Source organism: Peromyscus eremicus, chromosome 7 (genome assembly GCF_949786415.1).
Source record: "Peromyscus eremicus chromosome 7, PerEre_H2_v1, whole genome shotgun sequence".
In the NCBI taxonomy this organism is placed as follows: Eukaryota; Metazoa; Chordata; class Mammalia; order Rodentia; family Cricetidae; genus Peromyscus; species Peromyscus eremicus.
In genome coordinates, this window is record NC_081422.1 from 48,087,956 (window position 1) to 48,115,684 (window position 27,729).

Below are 27,729 nucleotides of genomic sequence, written 5' to 3' on the forward strand. Positions count from 1 at the left end.
GAGCAGACAGTGCTCTTAACCTCTGAGCCATCTCTCCAGGCCTTGGATCGTGTTTTTTTTTTTTTTTTTTTTTTTTTAAATATTTATTTATTTATTTATTATGTATACAGTATTCTGTCTGCACATATCCCTGCAAGCCAGAAGAGGGCACCAGATCTCATTACAGATGGTTGTGAGCCACCATGTGGTTGCTGGGAATTGAACTCAGGACCTTTGGAAGAACAAGCGGTGCTCTTAACCTCTGAGCCATCTCTCCAGCCCGGATCGTGTTTTTAATTGAGATGTTCAAGTCATTAAAAATTTGGGCTGAGAATTTGCCCATTTGATAGTTTTGTTGGTTTTATTAGTTCTTCCTTTTTCGTTCTAGAGCTCTGCTGGTTTACTGAGTTGGGCATGGTCTATTTTATTCTTTCCCGGTCTCAATTTCTCTCATGGAATTTATCCTTTCTTGTGCTCTCATGTTTGTGACTGTTTCTTCCTGCTCTGTGGGTTTCCTTTGAGGATTTTCAGTGCTGGCTTAGTGGACATGAATGTTCATGCTTACTTGGAAGATTTGACCATCTTATTTTTATTTGTACTACATAACTTTATTTGAAACCCATTTTGACTGCTCAAAGATTAAGGTTAAAAAACAAACAGAAAACAAACAGCCACAGTCTTATTCTGTTCATTCTAATGGCAGAATGGGGCTGGGTGCTAAACAGGTGATTTGGGGGCTTGAGAAAGTCAAGGAGCCTTGTCACTGCTACTGTAATGGTGATCAGTGGCCTTCCTGAAGGAACCCACCTGTGACTTTGTTATTTCTTTGGTGTATTTAGATGTGAAACTGCTGGATCTTCTACTCTGCTCTAATCAGGAGAGAACCCATTACAAAGTGTCTCCTAGGATGGCTTCCCTCTACTTTACCAGCAGCTAGTGAGAAAAGGAAGAATAATACCTCATTTCTCTGGCATCTGCAACATTGTGTGCAAGTCCTTCCTGGTTGTACCACACCAAATGTGGGTCCTGGGAATCAAACATCTTCCACAAGAACAATAGATGTTCTTTTTGTTTTGTTTTTTCAAGACTGGGTCTCTCTGTGTAGCCCTGGCTGTCATGAGACTAGCTCTGTAGACCAGGTTGGCCTGGAACTCAACAAAGATCTGCCTGCCTCTGTCTCCTGAGTGCTTTAAATTAAAGGCTGTGCCACAGTCCCCTGGCTAGCAACAGATGCTTTTAACTGCAGAACCATATCTCTAGCACCTACATTAGTATTTCAAGTATAGTGTCAGACTGTTCAAGTTTACCAAAAAAATTAAAGGAAAAATTTTTATTTGTACTTTCAAAAGGTTTTGGATATGATTATTATTATTTTTTTAAATTTTAATAAAAAATAATAAAAAACAAAGTAGCTTATGTTGAACATAAGCTGGCCCAAGGGAGTCACATTCACGTCAGCAGGATTTCTGATCACATGAACTGTCTCCTAAAACAGGCTGTCTACAGCTTCTCAATCAGCACAGCGGAAGCACCTCCTCCTCCATTGCAGATACTGGCCAGACCAAATTCTCCTTGCTTCAAGGCATGAGCCAAGTGAACAACAATCCGGGCTCCAGACATCCTAGGATCAAGAAAGCATTTGGTTCTTTAATGAAGGACAGAATTTAGGACTAATGAGAAAACTTCTTGAAAACCTTATTAGCCAGAACTTGTGGCTGAGTTAACTACTTCTAAGTTTAGGAAATGAGTTTCAGGAAGAGGTTACAGCTCTTAGAAAAAAAAGCCTGGGAGTTAGTTTCTTTACTGTTCAGCACTGTTATGTCAACTTGACTTACGCTAGAGCTGTCTGAGAGGACGGAGCCTCAATCGAGACCTCCATAAGATCAGGCTGTAGATATGACTAGGCTACTTGCTTAGAGATTGATGGGGAAGGCCCAGCCCATTGTGGTAGTCCTGGTTCGAGAAGAAGGCAGGCTGAGCAAGCCAGTAAACAGCACTCCTCCTTGGCCTCTGTACCAGCTCCTGCCTCCAGGTTCCTCCCCTGTTTGAGTTCCTGTCCTCACTTCCAACCCTTTCCTCCCCAGCTTACTTTGGTTGTGGTGTCTCGTTGCAGCAGAAGAAACCCTGACTCTGACAGTTAGGTTTCAAGCTGCAGATGTGCTAGGTCTGTGTCCCTGCTGGATGTTATCTATCAGAAATATGTTCATCTTAAAGATGGATGGGAAGGAAAACTGCTAATCAAAGAGCAGCAGGAGCCATGGGGAAGCAGCTGAGAGAGAGAGGGAAGCAGCTATTAGCTTAGGGGGATTATGTGTATGGTACTCACCCGATTGGATGGCCCAGAGAAACAGCTCCCCCATGGATATTCACTTTTTGGGGATCAATCTCCAGCATTTTAATGTTGGCCAGTACAACCACACTGAATGCTTCATTTACTTCCCACATGGCAATGTCTTCCTTTTTCAATCCTGCATATTTAAGAACCTAAAGATAAATTTCAGAGATGGTTATCCAGATATTTTCTAGAAAATTTACAGTTTTGGTTTATATTTCCCCTTGATGTAGTTACTTAAATAGGAAGGGCTTTTTTTTTTTTCTTTTTGGAAGGATTTGTTTTCAGATTTTGCTTTTCTCTCTGTATTATAATCAGAATTTTGTTGCTATACGTCCTTAAGATCCTTGCTGGCTATATGTTACTTAGTTCTATATTCTTGCAGAGTCTTGTCTGTTCCCACATGTCCCCTCAGTTTCTTTAGAAAAGCTGTGAGATTATCTCAGGCACACTCCCTTCTTTATCTGTGTTCTATTCTCAGATGTCAACTCTAGCTGGATAAGATTGTACACACCTCCAATTCTAAGACACAGGAGTCTGAGGTGGAGGATCTCAAGTTCAAGACCAGCTTAGACAACATAGCAAGACCTTGTCACACAAAAGGTCAAGGTGAGGACATCCCTTGCAAGCATATATTTGCTGTACACATCTGAGATCTCTGAACCCATAAGCGTCCTGAGAATCTTTCTTTGTCTGTGACCTTAATGTCTTCCCACAGGCTTGGTAAGTCTGCCTTTGAAAGCACAATCAACAACAATGTGGGTACTGCAATCTTGATACAATAAGCAAAGCACAAGTTAGCAAAATGGGTATAGGCCCCTCAGCTTTTCTTACCTTGGGTACAGCATATGCAGGTGCAACTGGAAAATCAATAGGGTCTACAGCAGCATCAGCAAATGCTGCAAAAAGAAACAACGTTAAACTCGTATTACACCCAGAGACTCATCCATATCTATATATTATATATGTGTGTGTATATATATATATATATGACTCAAAAGCAAAGCTAACAAATAAATGCACATTGCCTAATCTCTATGCCATATGTGACTATATTTGCTATTTTTTATTTTTAACGGCAGGGTCTCACTATGTGGCCCTGCCCGAGCTGTAACTCACTCTGTAGATCAGGGTAGACTCATCCTCAAGACATGCCTGCCCTAATCTTCTGAGGGTTGAGATTAAAGGTGTGTACTACCACACCCAGCTATGTATTTGTGTTCCTTTTGTAAGATTCTATTCTTAATAAAACTGCACTAGTCTCTAAGACACTGATTTGCCCAGGCAGAGGTCAGAGACTACAGCACTGTCTAGGACAGTGGTTCTCAACTCTTCTAAATGCTTTGACCCTTTAAATACAGCCACATGTTGTGGTGACCCCAACCATAAAATTATTTTCATTGCTACTTCATAATTTTGCTAGTTATAAATCGTAATGTAAATTTTTGATATGCAGGATGTCTGATATGTGACCCCTGAGAAAGGGGTGTTTGGCCCTCGGGGTTGTGACCCACAGATTGAGAACCACTGGTCTAGGAGCAGTTGCAAACGTATGCTGTCCTACCAGAGGAACAGAGTTCGGTTCTCAGCACCCATATCAGACATCTCACAACTGCCTCTAACCCCATAGCCTCCATGGGCATCTGGTGGGCAACAGTGCCCATTCCCACATGCTGACACATACCTATACATAAATGTTTAAAATAAAAAAAAAAATAATCGAGTTTGGTTGTATAACTCGGGTAGAGTTCATGAGGCTGTTAGTTCAATCCCAACTACCACAAATACACCCAAGATGAGCTAATAAAAAGCTGAATGTGTTATAAAGCAAATTCTGTTTCAGGTCTGTACAGAGAGGGCTCAGCAGATCTGAAAGGTGAAGATGAGTGCGGACATGACGGCTCACTCAGTAAAGCACTCACTGTACAGGTCTGTAGACCTGAGTTCAATCCCTCCAACCCGGAGAGGCGGAAGGAGAGAACCAACTCCACAAAGCTGTCCTCTGACCTCCGCTGCCCATCACACAGACAGACAGTGACTGATGTTGCTTCTCTCTGACCTCTGCTGCCCATCACACAGATGCACATCACACAGACAGTGACTGATGTTGTCCCTCTTGACTCCCACTTCCATATTTGTTTTACCTGCAACCTGCATCATGGGTAAAACATGCCTTTTCCTTTTCCCTACTCACATAGGATGGATAACAGGAGGTTTTTTTGTTTTGGTTTTCTCGTGACAATGTTTCTCTGTATAACAGCATTAGCATCCTGGCCTACTAAGCAAGTTCCTTTGTAGACCAGGCTGGCCTCAAACTCACAGAGATCCACCTGCCTCTGCCTCCTGAGTGCTGGGATTAAAGGCGTGCGCCACCATGCCGGGCATGTTTTTTGTTTTTAAATAATACCCTTTAAAAAATTGGGGGGTGGGGTGGGCAGTGGTGGTGCGCGCCTTTAATCTCACCACTTGGGAGGACAGGACAGGCACCCAAACTACACAGAGAAACCCTGTCTCAAAAAACCAAAAAAAAAAAAAAAAAAAAATTAAGGCAGCGGGCAGGGGGAGCTATTTTGTATGAGTGGGCACATGTGTGGCATGGCTCCTGTGGAGGTCAGAGAACAATTAGTGGGAATGAGTTCTCTTCCTTCTACCATGTGGGTTCCAGGGATTCAACTCAGGTCATTAGGCTTGGCACCTTTAACCCACTAATGTATTTTGCCAGCCCCTTAAATCATTATATAAAGCAGGTTTTAGCAAAAATATTAAAGGAACTTCTACCTCAATCAAAATAGAAACAGCTAACTCCATTACTATGTGTTACCAAGGAGAGACCCTATTTTTAAAACTAAAGTTGGAATGCAATCAAAGAAAGCACCCCAGGCCTCCAGAGGCAAAAACACACATTCACACACTTTTTTTGGTTTTTCAAGACAGTTTCTCTGTATAACAGTCCTGGCTATTCTGGAACTCATGCTGTAGACCAGGCTGGCCTTGAACTCACTGAGATCCACCTGCCTCTGCCCCCCAAGTACTGGGATTAAAGGCGTGTGCACCCAGCTCATAATGTTTTTTTTTTTTTTTTTTGTTTTTTTGTTTTTGTTTTTGTTTTTTTTTGTTTTTTTTTGAGACAGGGTTTCTCTGTGTAGCTTTGCGCCTTTCCTAGAACTCACTCTGTAGACCAGGCTGGCCTCGAACTCACAAAGATCCACCTGCCTCTGCCTCCCGAGTGCTGGGATTAAAGGCGTGCGCCACCACTGCCCGTCATAATGTTTTTTAATTAAAAAAAATAAATAAAAACGGTCAATAATAAACGGTCAAAAAAATAAATAAAAACAGGCATTGTGGCACAAGCCTATAATCCTAGCCAAGGGTACTGTGGCAGGCAGATAACAAGATCAAAACCAGCTTGGGCTATAGAATGAGCTCAAGCCTGCCTGCATAATTAAGTGAGACCCTGTCCCAAAAGGAGGGCTAGGGATATAGCTCAGTGACAGAATACTTGATTAGCATGTGTGTACTGACTAATTTTATGTCAACTTGACACAAGCTAAAGCCTGTGAAGGGAGAAAAATGCCTCAATAAGATCAGGCTATAGGCAGGCCTGTAGGGCATTTTCTTAATTAGTTATTGATGGGGGAGGGCCCAGGCCATTGTGGGTAGTGCCATCCCTGGACTATTGGTCCTGGTTCTGTAATAGGGCAGACTAAGTGCTATAAGCCGCAGAAATATGTAGTGGTAATTCAGATGACTATGGCAAAGCTACTACCTGGAAGAGTCAAGGATTTTTCCAGAGGATAAAGCCAAGACTCAAGGAGTATTGGTGTTATTTGGCTTTTAAATATATCAGCTGTCTCCTGCAATAAATTTCATGTGTGCTATTATAGCTTCCCCAATTGATTCTTTTTCCTAAGAATTAACAGTGTGGATTGATCGATCATTCTTTGGGCATAGTATTTCCCTATACAATTAAGGTATTTGGATAACAGTCACACAGGCAAGGCTTCCTTCTTCCAGGCTTTGTTTCTCTTTTTTAGCATTAGAATCAGATATCTCCTTTAGCTAGCTAGCATCCAAGGCCAGGGCCAGCTCCAGACAAAAGCATTTTATCTGAAGTACCTCTCAAACATGCAAAGACAAAAGGCAGACAGAATAAGCATTCCAGACCACCAACTAGTCTCCTGAATTAAGGTAAATATCCATACGGAGACACCACCTAGGCCAGGCAGATGTTAGGTACATAGCTTTGTTTCTTGTGCAAATTAAGCTTTAACCCTTCTTAGAACAGAAGGGCTTTTTACATACCAGGTACATCAAGCTGTGACACAGGCTGCCTAGCTACCCCTACCCTGCCAGAAAATGGCACAGCCAAGTTAAAACTCTAAACCTGAGACAGTTAAAACCCCCCAAAAAAGTAGACAGTTTTATTTTACTCATGATTTATACTAACATTGTAGACTCCTAACATTTTACCTAACCATTTCTAAGAATGTAGTTTGAGCACATAAATTCCCTTTTTCTGATATATTAACCGATTTTAGCTCTTAGTTGACCCCACCTCCTTTAACCACTCCCCTTTTGGGTTGTAAAAGAAAGCCTGGCAGTCACTGCCTGAGAAAAACTCTTATCTGCCTTTATGGCCCTGTAAGAATTCAAGTCTGAGTGACCTTCCCTTGGCCAGAGAATTGCTGCTTTGTATGGGTATATAAGTGAAACACCTGAGAGACTTGAGGACTAGAAGAGAGGATTAGAGGAATGAGATGGGGAGGAACGAGATGGGAGAATTATGACAGAACTTAGAGAGTACAGCAGAAAAATGTAGAGAGATATCATGCAAGAAAGGAGCTAAGTATGAGAACAGAATTGAAGCTGTGGAGATAGATTTTTGACGCAGAAGAACAAAGTGTATGTGTGCACTTTATAAAGAATAAAGAGCTTGGTGTACTTAGATTCATTTCCTCAGATTAATTCCCGCCACTAGTAGCATCTCTTCTGGAACTCTGGGAAAAAGACTATTAGAGGCTGGACCCCAGTAGTCTTGCATAACTAAGAAAGCCATGAGAAGTAAGCCAGAGCAGTTCTCCATGGCCTCTGCATCAGCTCCAGCCTCCAGGTTCCTGCTTGAGTTCCTGTCCCGACCTCCTTTGATAATGAACTATAATGTGGGAGCATAAGCTGAATACATCCTTTCCTCCCCAGGTTGCTTTGGTCATGGTGTTTCATCATAGCAGTAGTAACCCTGACTAAGACAATGTGTAAAAAGCCCTGGATTCCCAATACCAGAAAAAGAAAAGAGGAAAAACAAGGTGAGAACATCTACCTGCAATTCGTGCTAGTGGCTTCACATTGAGCCTCTGGGCTGCATCTGCAGTCATGAGAACCACAGCAGCTGCTCCGTCGTTCAGTGTGCTGGCGTTGGCAGCTGTTACTGTGCCTGCAGTCAGTAAAACATGAAGTCACATTCTTCTCACTGAGTCCATCCTCTTCTCTCTCACAAATACCCACAGAGCACTGTCTGGTTGTTACATATATAGACAAATTATAGATAGGCCTGGCAATAATTTCTGCCCTGGGGAAACATGCACAGAGCTAGCTCCACAGTGGATGTCTGTCACTCACTGTGCCTGGTGGGAGTTTAGCCGAGTTCTTCGGAGGTAGCTCAAGCATGTGGTGGCACTGGCATGTGGCCAACTCATGTTTCTTCTCAGCATCTCTGCACAGCCAAACTATAGCACACTATGCAGTTTCCAAATCCATGTCAGAATCAGGTATTCTCCACTTGAAGTTGAATGTCAGTGAATACTAAAAGCACTCAGCTATATACTTTAAATCAGATTTTTGTGTATAGAAATTGCCAATGGAGCTAGTTTAATATTGAAATGGAAACCCTGTATTAGTTTATTCTATCTGTCTATCTGTCTATCTATCTATCTATCTATCTATCTATCTATCTATCTATCTATCTATCTATCTATCTATTTATGGTTTTTCAAGGCAGGGTTTCTCTGTGTGTAGCCCTGGCTGTCCTGGAACTTGCTCTGCTCTGTCAACCAGGCTAGCCTCGAACTCAGATCTCCTTGCCTTTTATTTTTGGAGACAATGTATCATTATGCAACCTTGGCTGACCTGGAATTCACAGAAATCCCCCTGCCTCTGCCTCCCAAGAGCTGGAATAAATGTGATGCATTACCATGTCCAGTTTAACATATACTTTTGTTTTTCAGGATTTTTTTCATGCCTCTCTCACTCTCTCTGTCTCTTTGTTTTTGTTTTGTTTGTTTGTTTTTGTTTTACAAGACAGAGTTTCTCTGTGTATCCCTGTCCTAGAACTCACTCTGAAGACCAGGCTAGCTTCAAACTCAAAAGATAGGCCTGCCTGTACATCCTGAGTGTTAGGATTAAAGGTATATGCCACTACCGCCTAGCAACATGTACTCTTATAAAATGAAATTTTTATGATGCTGACAAAAAGATGACTGATCATTTCTATATTTAGAAGGGAGCAATGCTGTCAGGAAAGTGGGAAACTAAGAGCAGAGAATCACAGCTGCACAGAGCCGACCCTGAAGAGCTCCTATGTTCTCAAAGTTGAGAGCTCCAAACCATTTAGAAATTCAGGGCTAAGCATGTGACTCAGTAGAATACTTGCCTAACATGTGAGTTCCTGTATTTGATTCCCAGGACACCCTCCCAAAAGGATATTTAGAACACAGACTCCATTTGTCCCAACATTCAGGATTAACATACGCTAAGTAAGACCCTAAACACCAGTGAACACAGCCATCTGCAGAAGACTCAAGGAATGTATTAACATGTAAATGTGTACTTTCAATGCACAAATTATGGAGATGCCTGCCTGTGAAAATCAGTTCTCCAGTCATGTTAGATAGCTCCCCCCACTAGGACTTATATATTGAAGGTATGAACTGTTAAACAATTTACCTTGAATTTATATTATTTGGCTAATTTTATACCAATACAGTATTCTAAAAATGGTAAGTAACATCTAGATGTTTTCTACAATTACTTTGTTTCAATTGTTAGGCTAAAGAGAGATGGTTCGGCAGTTAGGAGCCCTGGCTGCTCTTCCGGAGGACCCAGGTTTGGTTCCCTGCACCCAGATGGCCGCTCCCAACTGTAACTCCAGTCCCAGGGGTTTAGAAATCATCTTCTAACCCCCATGGACACCAGGTATGAAGTGGTGCACAGACATACATGCAGGCCAAACCATACATCAAATCTTAAAAAAGCATTAGGTAAATCCAAGAATAAACATTGCACATTAACCCAGTTTCTTCCTTCTGTCTGACTTCTTACCACTTACCATTCTCTTTCTGGAACACAGCCTTCAGTTTTGGGACTTTACTAAAATCAACACGCTTGTACTCTTCGTCTTCCTTCACCACCACATCTGGCTTACCTGAAATTGAGAGACTAAGTACTCACCCAGTCAAGACAACAAAGAAACTGAGACACGTGGTACCTGGACAGGCTTTAGGCCACCCCAAACAAGTGTTAGTGTTCATCTAGAATGTGAAGCCTACGCCAACAACTCCCATTGTTTCCCAACCCTTTTTTTTTCCTTTTGGGATGTGGTCTCTCTATGTAGTCCTGGCGGTCTTGGAGCTCAGTATGTAGACCAGGCTAGCCTCAAATGCACATATATCCTCCTGCCTCTGCCTCCCAAATGTAAGTGCCGTGATTAAAGGTGTGTGGCTCCACAGCCAGTCGTGATCACAGACCTCACTGTGATCATACAGTGTGTGTACTCCAAGGGTAGACGCCCAACCAGTGCAGCATGATCCAGTGTTCACCTCCCAGGCACAGTGAACATGCAGGGAAGAGATTCAAACCAACTAATGAGTCTGTACCATGGATTTACCCCAGTGAAGCTGGGGAGAAGGTCTCTTTCTTTGACTCTAAACACAACGCACATGGCTCTAGAGGCGGATGCCATTCATCCTTCATTTCTGGGAGGTAACCCTAGTCAGCTTCTAATATAAATTCCTTTGAAAAAATACTTTTTAGGGTCAGTGAGATGGCTCAGCAGACAGAAATGCTCACCACACAAGCTTGACAATCTGAGTTTAATCCCCAGAATCCATGTAAAGGTAGAAAAAACACACTGATTCTACAAAATTGTCCTCTGACTTCCACATGCAGGCCATAGAGCACACATGTGCACACACATATGCACACTTATAATAAATAAATGTAAGCATGGCTGGATAGACAGCTCAGTGGTTAAGAGCATACACTAGTCTTCCAGAGAATTCAAGTTTGATTCTCAACATCTACATCAGGCAACTCACAACCTCCTGTATCCCCATCGTGGGACATCCAACACCTCAGGCCTCATCAGGCACTTGTACTTGTGTACATATCATCCACACACAAAATAGTAAGAATAAAATCTTCTTAAAAATAAATTTAAGATACATCAACTAATGTGCTGTCTGTCACTTACATGAGAAAGAATTCTAATAAATACATTTTCTCGAAAACAGTAAGCACACAAGCCTGAGGACCTAACTTCAAAGCCTGGAACTCACATGGTGGAAGGAGAGAACCGTCTCCTGCAGGTCACACCACAGCATGCACATGCCTCATAAGCATAAAACCAAAGAAATAAATGGAAAAAATACTTTATAGAAATAGTAAGCTTAGTGCACTGTGTACCTGGATGACCTGTGACCCTTCCCTTTATTAACTTATGCAGAACTGTTAATATGTTCAGCTCAGATAAACAGAGATAACACTCATTTAAAATGGAAACATCAGTTCTACAACACAGAAAATCTATTAAAAGTAAAATCTAGTTGGGCAGTGGTGGTGCACACCTTTAGTCCCAGCACTCAGGGAGAGGTAGGCAGGCCTCTGTGAGGTCAAGGCCAGCCTGGTGTACAGAGTGAGTTCCAAGACAGCCTAAACTACACAGTGAAACCCTGACTTGAAAAACAAAACAAACCAACAAAACCCCAAACAAACAAAGTAAAATCTAAACAAGGAAAAAGCAAATGTCTAAAAACCTGAACTCAAAATTCCTATTTTGGAATGTTTCCTCTACCTTTTATTGAGACCGTGACAGGGGTAATTTCATTTGCAAACTTCCCTGCATCCCATGCTTCTTTACTTCTGGTGTAAGAGCTGATAGCATAAGTATCCTGTTCGCCTCGCGCAATATTCAGTTTCTTTGCAGTATTCTCAGCACAGTTTCCCTGTGAAATTGGAAAAAATTACCTTTGCATAACTCAATGGTTAGCAGTTTAATTCCATTTCTCTAAATTCCCTTCCTCTGTTCTAGGGGACTTCTTCCTTGTGTCCTGTCTTCAAATAGTAGCAGGAAAGAAACAGAAGTGCCATTTTAGGAAGAAATACCCCACTCCCACTCAAGTGTGGGGCAGCTTTTTAATAGGTGATCCACACTAAAGAAATGGATATAGTAAAATATTTTTATAAAATGAATGACTAAAACACTTAGAGAACCCACCCTAAAACTCAGTATTTAAAATACATGTTATGAAAAGTCAAGAGTTATGTAGTAAATGGCACTCCCTACAGCATTTGGGGACTGGAGAGACGCCGGCAATTGAGAGCCTGGCTGCTCTTCCAGAGTACCCCAGTTAGGTTCTCCGGCCAGGTGCTTCAGAGCCACCAACTCCAGCTCCTGGGGATCTGGCACCCTCTGGCTTCCATGAGTACCGACACACACACACCCATTTCTTAAAAGTAGCACTCACCATATGAATCTTATTGTAGACATCGGTTAGCCCGTCTTTTACAATCAGGTCTTCAAGTTTGACCCCACCATACGGGGTTGCACCTCTGCTCATTACATACGGGACATTTGACATGCTCTCCATCCCACCTGCCACCATCACATCCTGCTCGGCAGCAAGGAAAAGCCAAGGTCAGTTCAGAGTTGCCAATCTATTGCACTCTTACATATACAGCTGTCAACAAATGCGTATCCAGTATGGCTTTACTAATCACGGTCACACAGCGAATGCCCTCTTTACCACCTGACCCTGATTAGAAGAAAACAGTTTCAAATGTTCAATGACAATTACAATTAAAATTAGAAGTTGGGTATGGTGGGACCCATCTATAATCCTAGCACTTGGAAAACTGGGGCAGGAGGATCAGGAGTTCAAGTTCATCGTGAGGTTGAGGCCAGCCTAGGCTAAATGAGACAATGTGAGGAAAAACACAAAACTTTACTCCTTTTATGCCTTCTATAACTGAAGTTTCTAGAGTGTGCACACGCTGTTTGTATGATAAGGTCCCTGTCACAGTAGCTCAGACCTCAATGCACCCTCTTTTTTTTTTTTTTTTCCCCCCGCTCCTCCCGCCCCTACACCCTCTTCTTATTCTCTGAAAGGGAGCACAGAAGTATAGTTTGGTCTTTTGTTTCCATTTTCTATATGTTATGTATATGACTGTTGTGGAATATCAGCTTAAGATGTGTTACATTTGCTTATGCTGTGGAATATTTGTTTAATGATGCAAAGATGTGTTGCATTCTTTTATGTTGCATTTGTTTAACTCTGTGAAGCTGTGTTACTGTGCCTACCTAAAACACCTGATTGGTCTAATAAACAGCTGAACGGCCAATAGCTAGGCAGGAGAGAAATAGGTGGGGCTGCCAGGCAGAGAGAATAAATAGGAGGGGAAATCTAGGATGGCAGAGAGGAAGAAGAGGGAGGGACGAGAAAAGGAGGAGAGGAGGATGCCAGGGCTAGCCACACAACCAGCCACAGAGTAAGAAGGGAAGAAAAATATACAGAATAAAGAAAGGTAAAAAGCCCAGAGGCAAAATGTAGTTAAAGAGAAACGGGATGATTTAAGTTAGAAAAGCTGGCAAGAAACAAGCCAAGCTAAGGCCAGGCATTTATTTAGGAGCCGGGTAGAGTAAAACAAAAAACAAAAAACAAAAAAAAAAACCCCGCCAACTACATGAGTATTTTGCCTGCATACATGTGTACCACATACATGCCTGATACCCTAGAACTGGATTGGAAATGACGTGAGCCGCCATCTGGGTGCTGGAAACTGAACACAGGTCCTCTAGAGGAGCAGCCAGTGCTCTTACCATTGAGCCATTTCTATAGCCCCATAAGTATGTTTTTTACATATGTGAGAAATAATGAGAAAACATGTCACACTGCCTTTTAGCTTGGTTGTGATACACAGTGGTAAACTAGCATGTCTAGAAATAAAGAAATTCTAATGAAGACCTCTGTTTTTCTCACTCTAGCCCTGTAACTTTCTATCTATGGCTACTTCAGTATCCTTCCATCTGAAAACTGAGGAAATGTTAGTTCTTAAGTCTAGACACAGCCAAAGAACAGCCTCTGAATGCCACATCACACTCACTGAGCAGTCTCTCTCTTCCTGAGTCTTAGACAAAGATAAGATTTCAATCAATAGGCCTCAAACTTGCAATCCTCCTGCTTCTGCCTCACAAATGCTAGAATTGGGCATCAGTTAAACAGAAAAGTATCTCAGGGCTGGAGTTCATTTTCCAGCACCCACATCAGGCAGCTCACAACCACCTCTAACTCCAGCTCCAGGGGATCCAGCATCATCTTCTGGATCTCTGTGAGTTCCAGGCCAGCCTGGTCTACAGAGCAAGATCCAGGACAGGGACCAAAGCTACACAGAGAAAACCTCTCTCAACCCCCCCCCCACAAAAAAAAGCCAAAAAACAAAAACAAAAGCAAAAAGCAAATGGGGGGGGGGGGCTTTGAGAGATGGCCAATGGTTAGAAGTATCTGTTGGTCTTCCAAAGACCCAGGTTCAATTCCCAGCACCCACATGGTGGTTCAGAACCATCCAACAGGATATTCAATACTCTTTTCTGACCTCCATGGACACCGGACATGCATGTGACACACATAAATGCATGCAGGCAGAACACATAAAATAAAGTAAATAAATCTTTTTAAAGGGAGTGGGAAGGAGGCTAGAAATGGGGCCCAGCAGTGAAGAGCATGTGTTGTTCTCCACAGGACCAGAGTTTGACACTCTGCACCCTCAGAGTGGCTCATAACTGTCTGTAACTCCAGTTCCAGCGGATCCAGTGCCCTCTTCTGGCCTCCGAACACCAGGCACACATGTGATTCACGGACATGCTGGTAAAACACTCATATTCATACAACAGAAATAAGAATGAATCTCACGGATGCAGCATAAATGTGCTTAGACGATTGGGATTTTCTAGGATTTGGAATTATTTTAAGTGACAGATGAAACAAGATATTTCTTACCTGATGCCCACACATGAGATTTTGAGAGGCCATCATGATGGCTTTCATTCCTGAAGCACAAACCTTGTTTACCGTGGTACACGGAGTAGAAATTGGTAAACCTAAATATAAATCATGCTTTAGAAAAACAGAAACAGCCATTTTTCAAATACAGCTGTACAATTAAAACAGAGCATGTGGCTCAGTCTACAAATTTTATTTTTCTGTAAGAGTCACGCATTTACTAACTTAGCTGAAATGAGCTTGACACTTCAAGACCATGAAGTATAAAAGCAAACGTGTGTTCACTGTACCTGCACCCAGTGCCGCCTGCCTTGTGGGGGCCTGCCCTTCACCGCCTTGGATGACATTGCCCATGTAGACTTCCTTCACTTCTTCCTTTGGGATCCCTTTTAAAAACAGCAGAAAGGAATGTCCTGGATTTACTCAACTTCTTTCTTTTCAAGATTTTTGTTTTTGTTTTTGTTTTTGGAGACAGGGTTTGTGTGTGTAGTTTTGGAGCCTGTCCTGGATCTCGCTCTGTAGACCAGGTTGGCTTCGAACTCACAGAGATCCACTTGGCTCTGCCTCCCAAGTGCTGGGATTAAAGGTGTACACCACCACCACCCAGCTCTTTTTAAGATTTTACCTATATATATATATATATTATGTATATGGGTGTTTTGCCTGTATGTATGTCTGTATACCATGTGCATGTAGGACCCAGGGAGGCCAGAAAAGGGCATAGGGTCATCTGGAATTGAAGTTGCAGACAGTTGTAAGCTGCTATGTGGGTGCTGGAAACTGAACCCAAGTCCTCTGGAAGAACAGCCACTCTTAATCACTGAGTAATCTCTCCAGCCCCAATATTCAATTTAATAATTAAGATTACCAAGCAAAGCTGGGTGTGGTGTCACACACCTTTAATCCCAGCACTCGGGAGGCAGAGGCAGGCAGATCCAGGACAGCTAGGACTGTTACACAGAGAAACCCTGTTTCAGGAGGGGAAAAAAAAAGATTACCAAGCAAATTACATGACATGGGGCAGGAATTTCTTTTTCCTGTCAGTTTTGAGTTTCATTCCTATCAAGAACAAGGGAATTTAGATATGTAGGAACCGTGTAATTTCTGTTATATATACAGTAAATGCAAAACAATTGTGTCCCCCAATCATTTGCCCCCTCAACTCCAAACAAGCAACCACTGACCTGCCTTTTCAATTGCTCCCTGAATTGCAATAGAACCAAGCTTGGTGGCTGGCTGAGAGGCCAGGCTGCCCAGGAAGGATCCAATGGGAGTTCGTATAGCGCTTACTATAACCACTTCCTGGCAGGGCAGAAAAAGGTAAAAATTAGCATAGGCATACTCAAATGCCATTTCATTTAATAAACATTCATACTCAGATGACTTATGAATTGTTAGTTAGCAAGGATTAAAATAATGTTTGAGCAGCTGGACAGCACCATGACACTCCACAATTTAAGGCACAGCAGAAAGGCAAGACTAGAGCCGGGTGGCGGTGGCGCACGCCTTTAATCCCAGCACTTGGGAGGCAGAGCCAGGTGGATCTCTGTGAGTTTGAGGCCAGCCTGGGCTACCAAGTGAGTTCCAGGAAAGGCACAAAGCTACACAGAGAAACCCTGTCTCGAAAAACCAAAAAAAAAAAAAAAAAAAAGAAAGAAAGGCAAGACTAGGGTATAGCTCAGTGGTAGAGTGCTTGTCTAGCCTTCACACAGCCCTGGGTTCAATCCACAGTGGCGGGGGGGGGGGGGGGGGGGGGGGGAGGATGCAGGGGGTGGACACAACAGAGGGAATGAGTGAGGTGGAGGAGAAATGAAGGCAAATTCGAAAGCAGACATAAAAACCCTTCCCAGTTCTCTCTGGGAGGTTTAAGGCCAGAAGCTTAAGTTTTACCTAGTCAAAGCCTTAAGAACTGGGGCAGTCAAGGTGGCTGAGCAGGTAGAGGACTTTCAATGCTCACCTTACAACCTGAGTCTGATCCCAAGAAAAATGTCTGCAAGGTTGTCCTCTTACTTCCATCTGTATATGCACACACGAGAGTGCACACGTGCATATACACGTGCATGCATACATACATGCATACATACACACCACGCACGCACAAACCCCAGATAATAGAGTTTGGTTTCTTTGGGGAGCTTTTTGGTTTTCTTTCTGTTTGTTTTGTTTTGTTTTTATGACACGTAACTTTGGCCGGCATGGAACTTGATATGTAGTCCTGACTGCCAATGAAATCAGAGTTGCCTACCTCTGCCTCCTGAGTGCTAGGGTTAGAGGTGTACACCACCATACCCAACAATAACAAAGTTTTAAAACCGGTAACTCGGATACTGGGAACTAAATCCAGGTCCTGTGGAAGAGCAGCAAATGCTCTTAACCACTTAGCCATATCTCTAGTGCCATTCATAAAGCTTTTAAAATAAAAAACAAACAACACTACCCAAAAGCTCCTTTACTGACAAAACTCTGGACTAACAATCCAGATGTGTAGGCTACATGGAATAGTATCAATTAGCCGGGCGGTTCTCGAAAAACCAAAAAAAAAAAAAAAAAAAAAAAAAGGAATAGTATCAATTAGGACACAGCCAGAACCATATAAACTAGAAAAAAAGGAAAGGTAGATAAAAGTCCTCATCAATACTATAAAACACATTTTCCTCACATTTGGATTCTACAATCTCCTATTAAACATTAGATGCATTAAAAGGATGAAAAGATTTGGTGTCACTTTGGGAACCTATAAACAAAGGCAGAAAGCAGTAACTAGAACATGAAGGAAGGCCCTTCCGGTCTACCCCACGTAGTCAGTCCCTCTGTTGTCAAGTCTCCCACATGTCCACTGCACTACACCACCCACAATGCAATGCAGGCCCCTCATACTAAAGGAAGTTTTAAAGGAAGTTTTCTCCACAGTTTTAGAGGAGGACTGTTTTGTAGTGGATTATGGAGAATTATGGACTGAACGAACTTTTGTGATAATGCAGGAACTTAGTGTGTGCATTGTTAGCTTTCTCTAAACACTGCATAACCCTGTTAATCTTCAAATACATTCAAGATATAAATACATGCAACTGTGGTTTGGTTTGTTTGCTTGAGACAGGGCTGCTAAGCCTCACACCTCTGGCATCACCCTCCTGAGAGCGCAGATGGCAAGCATCAGCCACCGTGCCTAGCAACATGTGTAGCTCTACTGGCAATAGTCCTTTAAGTTCTTGAAACTATACAGTGCTATTTAAATTTATACTTACATTCAAAGTGGGTTTGGATGCATAACTTCGCTCCAGACATCTTACTTCCTGTAAAATAAATGTTTATGTTACAATATTTTAAAATTCATCCATTGATTTTATACTTAGCAATAAATAATAGAATTAAGATGATTTTCATTTTTACATTTTTGTTTTTAAGTTTTACACAATCTATATACACCACTTTTAAAAATCATAAGGAGGGGCTGGAGAGGTGGCTCAGAGGTTAAGAGCACTGGCTGTTCTTCCAGAGGTCCTGAGTTCAATTCCCAGCAACCACATGGTGGCTCACAACCATCTGTAATGAGATCTGGTGCCCTCTTCTGGCCGATACACATATATGCAGGCAGAACACTGTATACATAATAAATTTAAAAAAAAAAAGAGAGAGAGAGAGAAAAACCTGGGGTTGGGGATTTTAGCTCAGTGGTTAAGCACTTGCCTAGCAAGCGTGTAAGGCCCTGGATTCGGTCTTCAGCTCTTCAAAAAAAAAAAAAAAAAAGGAAAATGGTTATAATAAATATTTCTTTTTTGTAAGCTGTTCATTGGAAACATACATTTTAACTTCTGATGAATTGCCATTTTAAAACTTTATTTTTAATGTTATTTATTTTATGTGTATGGGCATTTTGTCTTCATGTATGTCTGTGTACCACACTCATGAAGCACCAATGGAGGACAGAAGGCATCAGATCCCCTGGGACTGGAGATATAGATAGTGTAAACTGCTGTATGGGTGTTAGGAATTGAACTCAAGTCCTCTGCAAGAACAGCTAGAGCTCTTAACCACTGGGCTAGCTTTCTAGCCCTTAAAACTATGTAAGTAAACATAACAACAACAAAAAGGATTCCTAATTATAAAGTACATACCTACTACAATTTAGTGGTTTTGTTTGGTGGGTTTGTTTTGAGGGTTTTGTTTTTGGTTCTGAGACAAGATCTCACATGAACCAGCCTGGCTTCAAACTCACTGTATATTTGAACTTCTTGTTCTCCTGCCTCTCTACTTCCCAAATGCTCAGCTTACAGGCTTGAGCCACACCTGGGTTTTTGGAGATGCGGATCTAACCCCAGCTCTGTGCATACCAGGCACTCACTCTATCAGCTGAACTATATCTCTAGTGTTGGGCTACATTTTTAAAAAAGCACCTTCCTATACTGCCCAGGCTGACCTCAAATTCATTAGGACCCAGAGTAGCCTTGAACACATACTCCTCCTACCTCAGCCTCCTGAGTAAAATACAATTTAAGTTACATTAACTTCTTAATTATGTAATCTTACAGGTTCACAGTTCTCATCGTTTAATTCTGAAGTATGCAGGGACAGTGGTGAAGAGGATACTCTTTGAGAGGACCCAGATTGCGTTCTAGCATGCACATTGGGTGGTTCACGACTACCTGACTCCAGTGCCAGGAGCGCCAACATCCTCTTAGGGCTTTCATGGGCGCCAGCACTTACATGGTACACACACACACACACACACATACACACACACACACACAATTTTTTTTTAAAGACTAACTGTATGGAAAATCTATTTTAAAAAAATTAAGTAAAACTTGCTATTATCCCCAAGACCTTCCAGCAAGGGTCTCTTGATCTACACAAGGCAAACATACCTCATGTCATATGGCCTATATTACTAGATCGTTCTTAAGAAGTAAATGAGGGGCTGGAGTACAGCTGAGTGGTAGAGTGAATGCTTGGCATGTGTGAGGTTCTGGTTGGTCGGTCCTCAGCACTCCACCCAAAGGAACAGAAAGAAAGACAGCTTAATTCTTTCCACACTATTTGTGGAAACAAATGTTAACAAAGGAAACATTCTGAAAATGTAGGGCAGAGTTCAAAGCCCTAACTGATCTGAAGTTGGACGTGAGGTCAGCAAGCCTAACATTCAAAAGCAGCAGCATATATTCCACTGATAGTTACAGTGTGCAGTTATAGCTCATGCAAAGAGCAATAAACAGACCACAAAAGTCTAGACTCGCAGGTGACCCAGGAATTTAGCTTTTCACAGATTAAGCAAACATGTTGTCCTAACTGAATGCAGATAACTAAAACTTTCAACTTAAAACTCAGAATAAAACATAAGCTTGACAATGGAGTTATAAACAGGAACAGCCATGGTAACCAAACTGGTTTTCACAGTGTTTGAATGGCAGAAGTATATACAAATGGCAGCTTGACGTGGCATACTTGTTAGAACAGCGGTGGCTGGCTCCACAGCAATGGTTTTTCTCAAGGAAAGTATGAGAGATTTTGACGGAGAAAGGCCAATGCAATCAACTTTGCTATACAAACAACTTAGTCTGGATTTGATTTTAAAATGTTAACAAAATTTCAATATATCTTCTGTTTTGAAGAGGTTTTCACAGTCTTTGTTGTGACCAACATGCATACAACTATTTGATCCTTCTTTGTTCAACAAAGCACTTGAGCTTATTTACCTTCAGAAGGCATTGTTGCTGGGCAATGGTGGCCTTTAATCCCAGCACTCGGGAGGCAGAGCCAGGCGGATCTCTGTGAGTTTGAGGCCAGGCTGGGCTACAGAGTGAGTTCCAGGAAAGGCTCCAAAGCTACACAGAGAAACCCTGTCTCAAAAAAAAAAAAAAAAGGGGGGGGGGAAGGCATTATAAAGATTGAGATCTGTTACCATGGACTTTATACTCCAGCAGCTTGTAGAGAAGTGTCAAAATTACCTGGACATATTCCTTAGAGTTTGATTAAAAAAAAAAAAAAAAAAAAAAACAAGAATAGTACCATAAGCAAGCTAGCTCTGGGGTTCAAAGGAGAAAGGGTCCTTGGTTTGAGCAGTGGTCTTCAAATCCCACGCTCCACTTAAAAGCATGTTTCATCCTACTGTTAAAATCTGATATTAGCACAATACATGATATAGTTGCTAGTTAAGAAGGTACGTGTTTGTTTTTACTCTGAGCTTTACACAACCCCTTAAGTGACAGTGCACTCAGCCATGACCAGGAAACACATCTATGCTCAAGTAGGCAAGGCCCAAGCGTCTGCTCAATGGCTGTCCTGCACAAACACACCCTCTACATATATAAATCAGGGTGTTGTTTATATGTAATCTGCTTGTCCACTATCACACTGTCTGCAGTACAGCTCTGAATAAAAGTTCTGATATGGTAAACACGCCAGTCTTCACCACCAGCCACACTCTTCCTCCATAAGGGGCAACCTTAAGTCCCTACAAGACAACTCCATCACCAGCTCTGAGCAGAGCTGACGGCACCAAGAATGGACTAGACTTACCCTGGTTGGCACCCTGAGAGCCTGGGTCAGCTGACAATCGGTACTTAAGCTGAATCATGATGAGGGGCTGAAGCCAGTCAGACCTCAGTCAGCCAACACCATGTAAGGGCAGAGGTTAGAGCCCAGAGAGAAAAGCCACAAGCAAGTAGACTATGGAAGGAACAGCACAAACACACTCAAGAAACAGGCACGTGGCACACACTGCAAGAGGCAGCAGAGTCCACGGTCAGGGACTGTCTACTCAGGGTCCAGCAAGGCCAGCTGCACTGATTGCCTATCCTTGAATGTCCAAGAATTTGTGTTGTTATATCTCTTCATCAGTTCCCTCTCTGAATGGAGAGTGCACTTAGTGGTAGAGTGTGTGCCCCTGGCTCTAAGCCCAGTATCACCCCCAAATGATGCCCTTAGCTGCTGTAAAGTGGGGTCGGTCATGTCCATCTTTACTCAGTCTTTTCTTGCAAGTGTCTGGTTCATTTTCACTGAAGGGTTCCTATGTGTCCACTGGGCTCTCACGCCACATGCATCCTTTCCTATGGTACATCATTTCTCCCTCTTCCTTCTGGATCATTCCCTATGCATGTAAATGCACTCTTGTCTGGCTTCTTTAGTCTGAAAAACTTAAATAAATAAAAACATCTGCAGCCCACATTACAGTGGACTTTGACATTTCCCATACTGCCTGTAGTGTCTCCTTGCCCTTGTTACCTGTGATCTTTGCCAGTTTACCACTGTTGACTCCAAGCAAGATCAACATTGTCTGTGCAGCAAAATCAAACACTTCAGGACTTTGCACAGTAGCCCAGTGAAATCCAGACAGGGCTACGGTTATCAATCCTGGGTTAAGAACTTTATGTTTAACTTTAAGCAGTCAGTCCTGTTTAGTAAACGCTTGTCCATATGCACATGCAAAGCTATTTTTTAATTTTTTTTTAATTTTTATTTATTTATTTATTTATTTATTTTGTTTTTTTGAGACAGGGCTCCTCTGTGTAGCCTTGGCTATCCTGGAACTCGCTCTGTAGACCAGGTTGGCCCCAAACTCACAGAGATCCACCTGCTCCTGCCTCTCAAGTACTGGGATTAAAGGCATATGCCACCACTGCCCAGGGCAAAGCTATTTTTATGAAACATATGTACACATAGTAATAAGTGTGGACATTTATCCATGTATGTATGTGGCTCTAGTCACCACCCTAGGTATGTAACAGAAAACAATGGTATACCTTTATGGACTTGTATACACTGGCACTATCACTATCTGTACTTTTAAAAAATTATATTTATTTGAAAAAAATTAATGTTTAACTACAATCTTTTCAACCTCAACAACTCTGGACTCTCCTTTCTTCTTTGGGAAATATCAGCCTGTTTTTATTGAGTATTGCACAGGAAATCACGTAGACTAACTTTACTTGGGGTCTTTGTTTTGTTTATTTGTGATAGGGTCTCACTTTGTAGCCTTGGCTGGACTGAAACTCACTATGTAGACCAGGCTGAACTCGAACTTAGTGTTTCTGCCTCCTGAGTGCTGGGATTAAAGGTGTGGGACACCATGTGCAGCTTCCCTTTTTTATTAAACATAGTGTGTGTGTGTGTGTGTGTGTGTGTGTGTGTGTGTTTGCATTTGTGCGCGCATTTATCATGGCACACATGTGTAAGTCATTGGGAGGTACCTGACTGAGGTAGAGCCTCTCTTGTTTCTGCCTATGTGGTTAGTCCAAGAACTTCAGGCAATTCTATCTCCGTCTCCCATATCTCACTGGAGGAGTGCTAATTACCACATCTAACATGAGTCCAGGGATCTGAACTACGGCTGCCGCTTTACCCACCGAGCCATCTCTGGCCCAGCTGGTTTGTTTTTAGTCTTCATGTTTAAGCTCAAATGCCAAACCCTACAGGATCTTCTTTAATTACTTAATTAAGTTGGGCCACCAAGGATGAGAGCACACACCTGTAATTCCAGCATTAGGGAAACAGAGGCAGGGGGATCCTGAGTCCAAAGCCAGCTGGGCTCTATAGCGAGTTCCAGGATAGCTTAAGTTACAGTCAGACCCTGTTTCTAGATAACACATAACAAAGTTGACCTGTATGGTTTGACTCTTTCTTATATTGACACCATCATTTCTTCCTTCAGAGTAACTTCTCCGTCTAGGAAGTATGTATTGAACACTGACATCAGCGCTTGCCCCTCCACCAAACATAATGCCATCGCCCTGAGACCCAGATCATGGTTCCGGGTCATGATGTTCCCAGCATCAAATTTCTGAAGAATGAACGACAGAATTCAGTGTGGTAGAACATGCCTGAGATCTCGGCACTTGGGAAGCCTGCAGGCCAAGTACAAGACGGAGGTCAGCGCGGGCTACATAGTGAGACTGTCTGAAAATTAATAACAACTGAAGAAGGAACACTGAACACTATGTAATAAATATGTGCTAAATGAATAAAACCAGTTCAGGCAAGCACAGCTCAGCTGTACAGCCAACCCAGGAACCCTACCCAACCAGACCTGGCAGAGGAGGGACTTCTATTTTGCTTCCATAGTATCCTACCCACGTTCTTCTCTTTTTAAGTGTGCGTGTGTGTGCTTGTGCGTGCGCATGTTTTTATGTGTACAATATGCCTGCCTGGTGCCCAAGAAATCAGAAGAGGGTGTCAGATCCCAGGAACAGAAGTTACAGATGGTTGTTAGCTACAATGTAGGTGCTGGGAACCAAACCCTTATCCTCCACAAAAGCTGCCACTGCTCTTAACCACTGAGCTATCTCTCTAGACACTTTAAAAACGTCTTTAGATTTACTGTATTTGACCTATGCACTTCTTATTGTTCCTCCAAGACATAACTGTTTAACCTGAGACGGCCCCACTGTCTTCCCACTACATGGTGAGTTACACCTGAGACGGCCCCACTGACTTCCCACTACATGGTGAGTTACACGACATGATTTCCTTTACTTCTTAACTCCCCGAGGGCTGCAAGTGCTAAGCAAGCATCCGAACAAAGTCTGACGTTTACTAACAAGGCTGAAAACCAAAATCCCAGTAATACCTTAAAAAAGCAGCAAAAACAGGAGGATCTTACAAGATGGTGGCAGAGCTGAGACGCAGAGTCAGCCTTGGGAAGAACTAGGAAAAGAGCACGTGAGACTCAGGGAGCCGCCAGCCCACTGTCAGAGACAATCAGCCTACACTAAACTCAAGACATTGAGCATCGGAGGGCAGAGGAAGACAGGGCTCACAGGGAGACCGCTTGCTGAGGCCCTAAGAAGTAGCTACAGACATGGGAAAGGTCGGGATTCTGGCCATGCCATCCCCAGCCACTCACAGACGGCTTTCCCACGAACATTGCAGCCACAGCATAAAGAGCTGAATGGAGCAGGCTAGAAAATAGGGCAGGAGGGCAGGAGGGCAGCCAGCGGCTAGTGAGGCTACTGTTATGGGGTACAGAGGGCTGGACACGAAGACCCAAAATACCTTTAAAGTTAGGAGCAGCCATGGGTACTGCTGGTCCCCTTTCACAGACAGGAATGTGAACCCTGGCAGACCCAGCACCTGAAGTCATGAAACCAGGGAAGGAAAGTCCTGTCAAGTCCTCTAGAGTCTCTAGTGTTGGCATCTGGACTATTATAAATCTCTACCTTACTAAAATAATAAGAGACACCTTAGGAGCCTGAGGCACTGCCCTCCCCAAAGCACTGCATCGCTTGTTGACCAGTGATTATTTGCTTCTCTGGCCAAGACTGTCAACAATGACACTCATTTTTTTTTTTTTTTTTTTATTGCTTCTTTGTAGGTATAGGTATAACCAGAGACACAGAAAAAAGAAAAATCACAGGTGAATTCTGTATGTTAAAATAACTGTAAGAGCCTGCCCAATATGCTAGACACGGCGGCACATTCCTGCAATCTCAGTGCTTGAGAAATGGAGGCAAAAGGACCAGAAGTTCAAGGGCAGCATGGGCTCCACGAGACTGGCGTTAAAAAGACAGACATATAACCGGATCCAATAAAGTCCCATAAAGGTTTGTTGACGGTCGAGAGGCTTGTGTGTATTTGAAAGCAAAGGTGAAGGAGCCCACGCAACGGGTAAAAGGTCGAATTCCATTCCACAACACAGCACGGAATATTGAAAATGCTTTTTAGAAAAGGATTTCGGTGGTTAAATAAATGGTTGCTTAATTTAATTCAAGTGACCTCCAACAGGTCATCTCTAGAGTTTAACAACAGAGTTTAACAACATGAACTGGGCTGGAGAACTTGGCTTGGATCCCAAACACGTGGTGGCACCTGACTGTTAATTCCAATACTCAAAGGCAGGAAGAGCATGCATTCTAGAGACCGTCTTAAAATCAACACCCGGCTTTTATGAAGGGGAGGGAAGCGCATAGCGTCTGCTACATAACCCACAGGTGGTAAAAGGAGCCCGGATCACAGGCAGCTGGGGGGGGGGGGGGGGAGGGGACGGGGATGGGACAGGAATCAGTGCTGGGAAGAGACACTTAAGTCATTAGGACCCAGAGGAGAAGAAAATAGAGAAGACCCCCAAGTCAGGACTGAGAGGGTAGGAGACTCACTGACCCTTACATTGTATTCGATGCTATGCAGCAATCCCTCCTTCAAACTCCTGTTCTATACCTGGATCCAATGTTATTCTGGTTGCACTGTTCTGAGATGGGCTCTCACTATGCAGCCCAGGATAGATAGTCCCAAATTCACAATCCTTCTGCCTCAGCTTCTTCAGGGTGGAATGACACACAGATGGACTCCACTACACCGGCTCAGGCTCATTATTCTCAGGCAGAAGGTAATTTGCACTTGGTTATAAAGTCTTAAGTGTAAACTAAGAAGGCGCTGCACACTTTTTGTTTTGACACACCTCAAGTACCTGGCTCATCTACGCAACATTATTCGGAATCTCAGGGAGCCTGATTTTACTATAATTTCTCCAGCCATTCCAATGAAACTAAGAAACTGATCAAGATGGCCTGCTCTTTCAATCCCAGATAACCCAGAGGCTGAAACAGAGGAGTTCCAAGTCAGTCTGACCTATACAGCAAAACCAAGTGGACAGAGAGAAAAGAGAGAGAGGAGGAAGGAGAAAAGACAGAAGAGAGGATTAGGAGGCAAAGGACACTAGTGTCTTTCTTGGGAACACTTATTTTATAGGTGAGGACTGCTCATCTCCAGAATAGAAAATAAACTATCCTTCTGGCTTTCCTATTATCCCAGTCATTCAGGATTTTTTTTTTTTTTTTTTTTTTAATCTTTTTGAGACTGGGTATCCCCAAACTGCCCACGTGGGTTGGAACTCTTGAGCTCAAGCTCCTCCTCTTGCCTCGGCCTGTGCAGGGGCTAGAACTGCAGACACCAGCAACTCAAGTAAGATTAATTTTATGGTTCCTTTACCCTCAGCTTTCACCCTCACCTTCACGGCCTGCATTATTCTTTCGCAATCTCTTGCATAGCACTGCTCTCTTTCAGCTTCTATTGCCAGCACTACCCAGTTCCATGAACCCTGATTATTATAGAAACGAGACGTCAGCCGTCCAGACCTAACTGCAGACTCTTAGAACGTAGGTGGACTTCAAAGTTTCCTATTGCATCCAAATTGGAAACGTCAAGCTTCACAACCACATTATGGAGTTTCTCACCCATTCCCAAGACTGTTAGGCATTTTCTGGAATGCAACATTTGCAAAAATAAATTCTTGCAAAGGTCTGTCACTATAGTGTTCCCCAAACAAAACAATCAGAAAAGAGGCAACAGCCAGGAAATAGGCACTCGCTCCAAATATATTTTATTTCTTGTACTGTCTGAGTAGCCATCTTGTTAGCTTTTAAGGAACGGCTGTATAGTATCATTTGATTATCACATAGTGCCGTAGTTCCGATAAGACCAATAATTAAACCAAAGATTAGCTACCGGTTTAAAAAAAAAAAAGTTAAAGACAATAAACTCGGTAAGTATGCTTTGAAGAACGTCTACGAAAGTCCTGGGCCTGTAAAGAGGCTCGGATCTCTGCAGCCTGGGATCGCGCCTGGCCAGGCCCAGGCCTCGCCGTCCCGGCCAGTGTGACAGCAGCACAGACAGACACGGGGACACACTGCCCCGAGCGCGCGTGGTGGGCGCAGACGCCGGCGAGCCCCACCCCCACCCCCAGGCGGCTCTGCCCGGGCCTTGCGGGAGGGCGGAACCTTGGACGGCCGGCGGCGGGCTCCCCCGGAATTGACCACGGCTCACCTGCAGCAGCCCGCGAAGCAGAGGCCGGCGGACGCCGCCGCGCAGAGCCGCCAGGGCAGCCATGGTGACGCGAAGGGCTGTCAAGGGCAGAGAAATGCACTGCGGCCTGCGCTTCCCACCGCAGACCCTGCGACTTCGCGGCGGGCGCCGCCCCGGCCCTCTCCTCCAATAGCAGCCCGAGATCGCCGCGCTAGGCTGGGATTGGCCCGCAGCCAGGGGGCGGGACCTGGCACTGGACTGAAGTCGTCCAGCAGAAAATTACCAACGTGGTCATTACACCTGGCTAGTGCAGTTTAAACCGCTTTTGACCTCTTGACGCCTGTCATTTCCGTAATGCTTAACACTTTCCATTCATTTAGCTGCGCCTGACCGTGTGATTGTGTCTACCCAGAC

The 27,729-nt window shown here is 43.2% G+C and overlaps 1 protein-coding gene across 1 annotated transcript; it reads right to left on the reverse strand.

Annotated features, from left to right (window-relative positions):
* Positions 1–1,294: 1,294 nt before the first annotated feature.
* Acat1 (acetyl-CoA acetyltransferase 1) lies at positions 1,295–27,474 on the reverse strand. Its single transcript, XM_059267896.1, has 12 exons — positions 27,337–27,474; positions 17,826–17,873; positions 15,765–15,882; positions 14,871–14,966; positions 14,578–14,678; positions 12,049–12,192; positions 11,376–11,526; positions 9,633–9,728; positions 7,629–7,742; positions 3,146–3,210; positions 2,306–2,463; positions 1,295–1,600 (listed from the first exon to the last, which is right to left on the reverse strand). The coding sequence occupies exons 1-12, from the start codon at positions 27,397–27,399 to the stop codon at positions 1,480–1,482; spliced, it is 1,275 nt and encodes a 424-aa protein (XP_059123879.1). The 5' UTR covers positions 27,400–27,474; the 3' UTR covers positions 1,295–1,479.
* Between the last annotated feature and the right edge of the window lie 255 nt (positions 27,475–27,729).

Coding starts and splice junctions, on each gene's coding strand:
- Acat1 (XM_059267896.1), bottom strand. CDS start 27,399: ATGGCTGCCCTGGCGGCTCTGCGCGGCGGCGTCCGCCGGCCTCTGCTT. Junction 9,729..11,375: donor TGTCACGGTCTCAATAAAAG/GTAGAGGAAACA, acceptor TCTCAATTTCAG/GTAAGCCAGATGTGGTGGTG. Junction 3,211..7,628: donor GCCACTAGCACGAATTGCAG/GTAGATGTTCTC, acceptor TTCTTTTTGCAG/CATTTGCTGATGCTGCTGTA.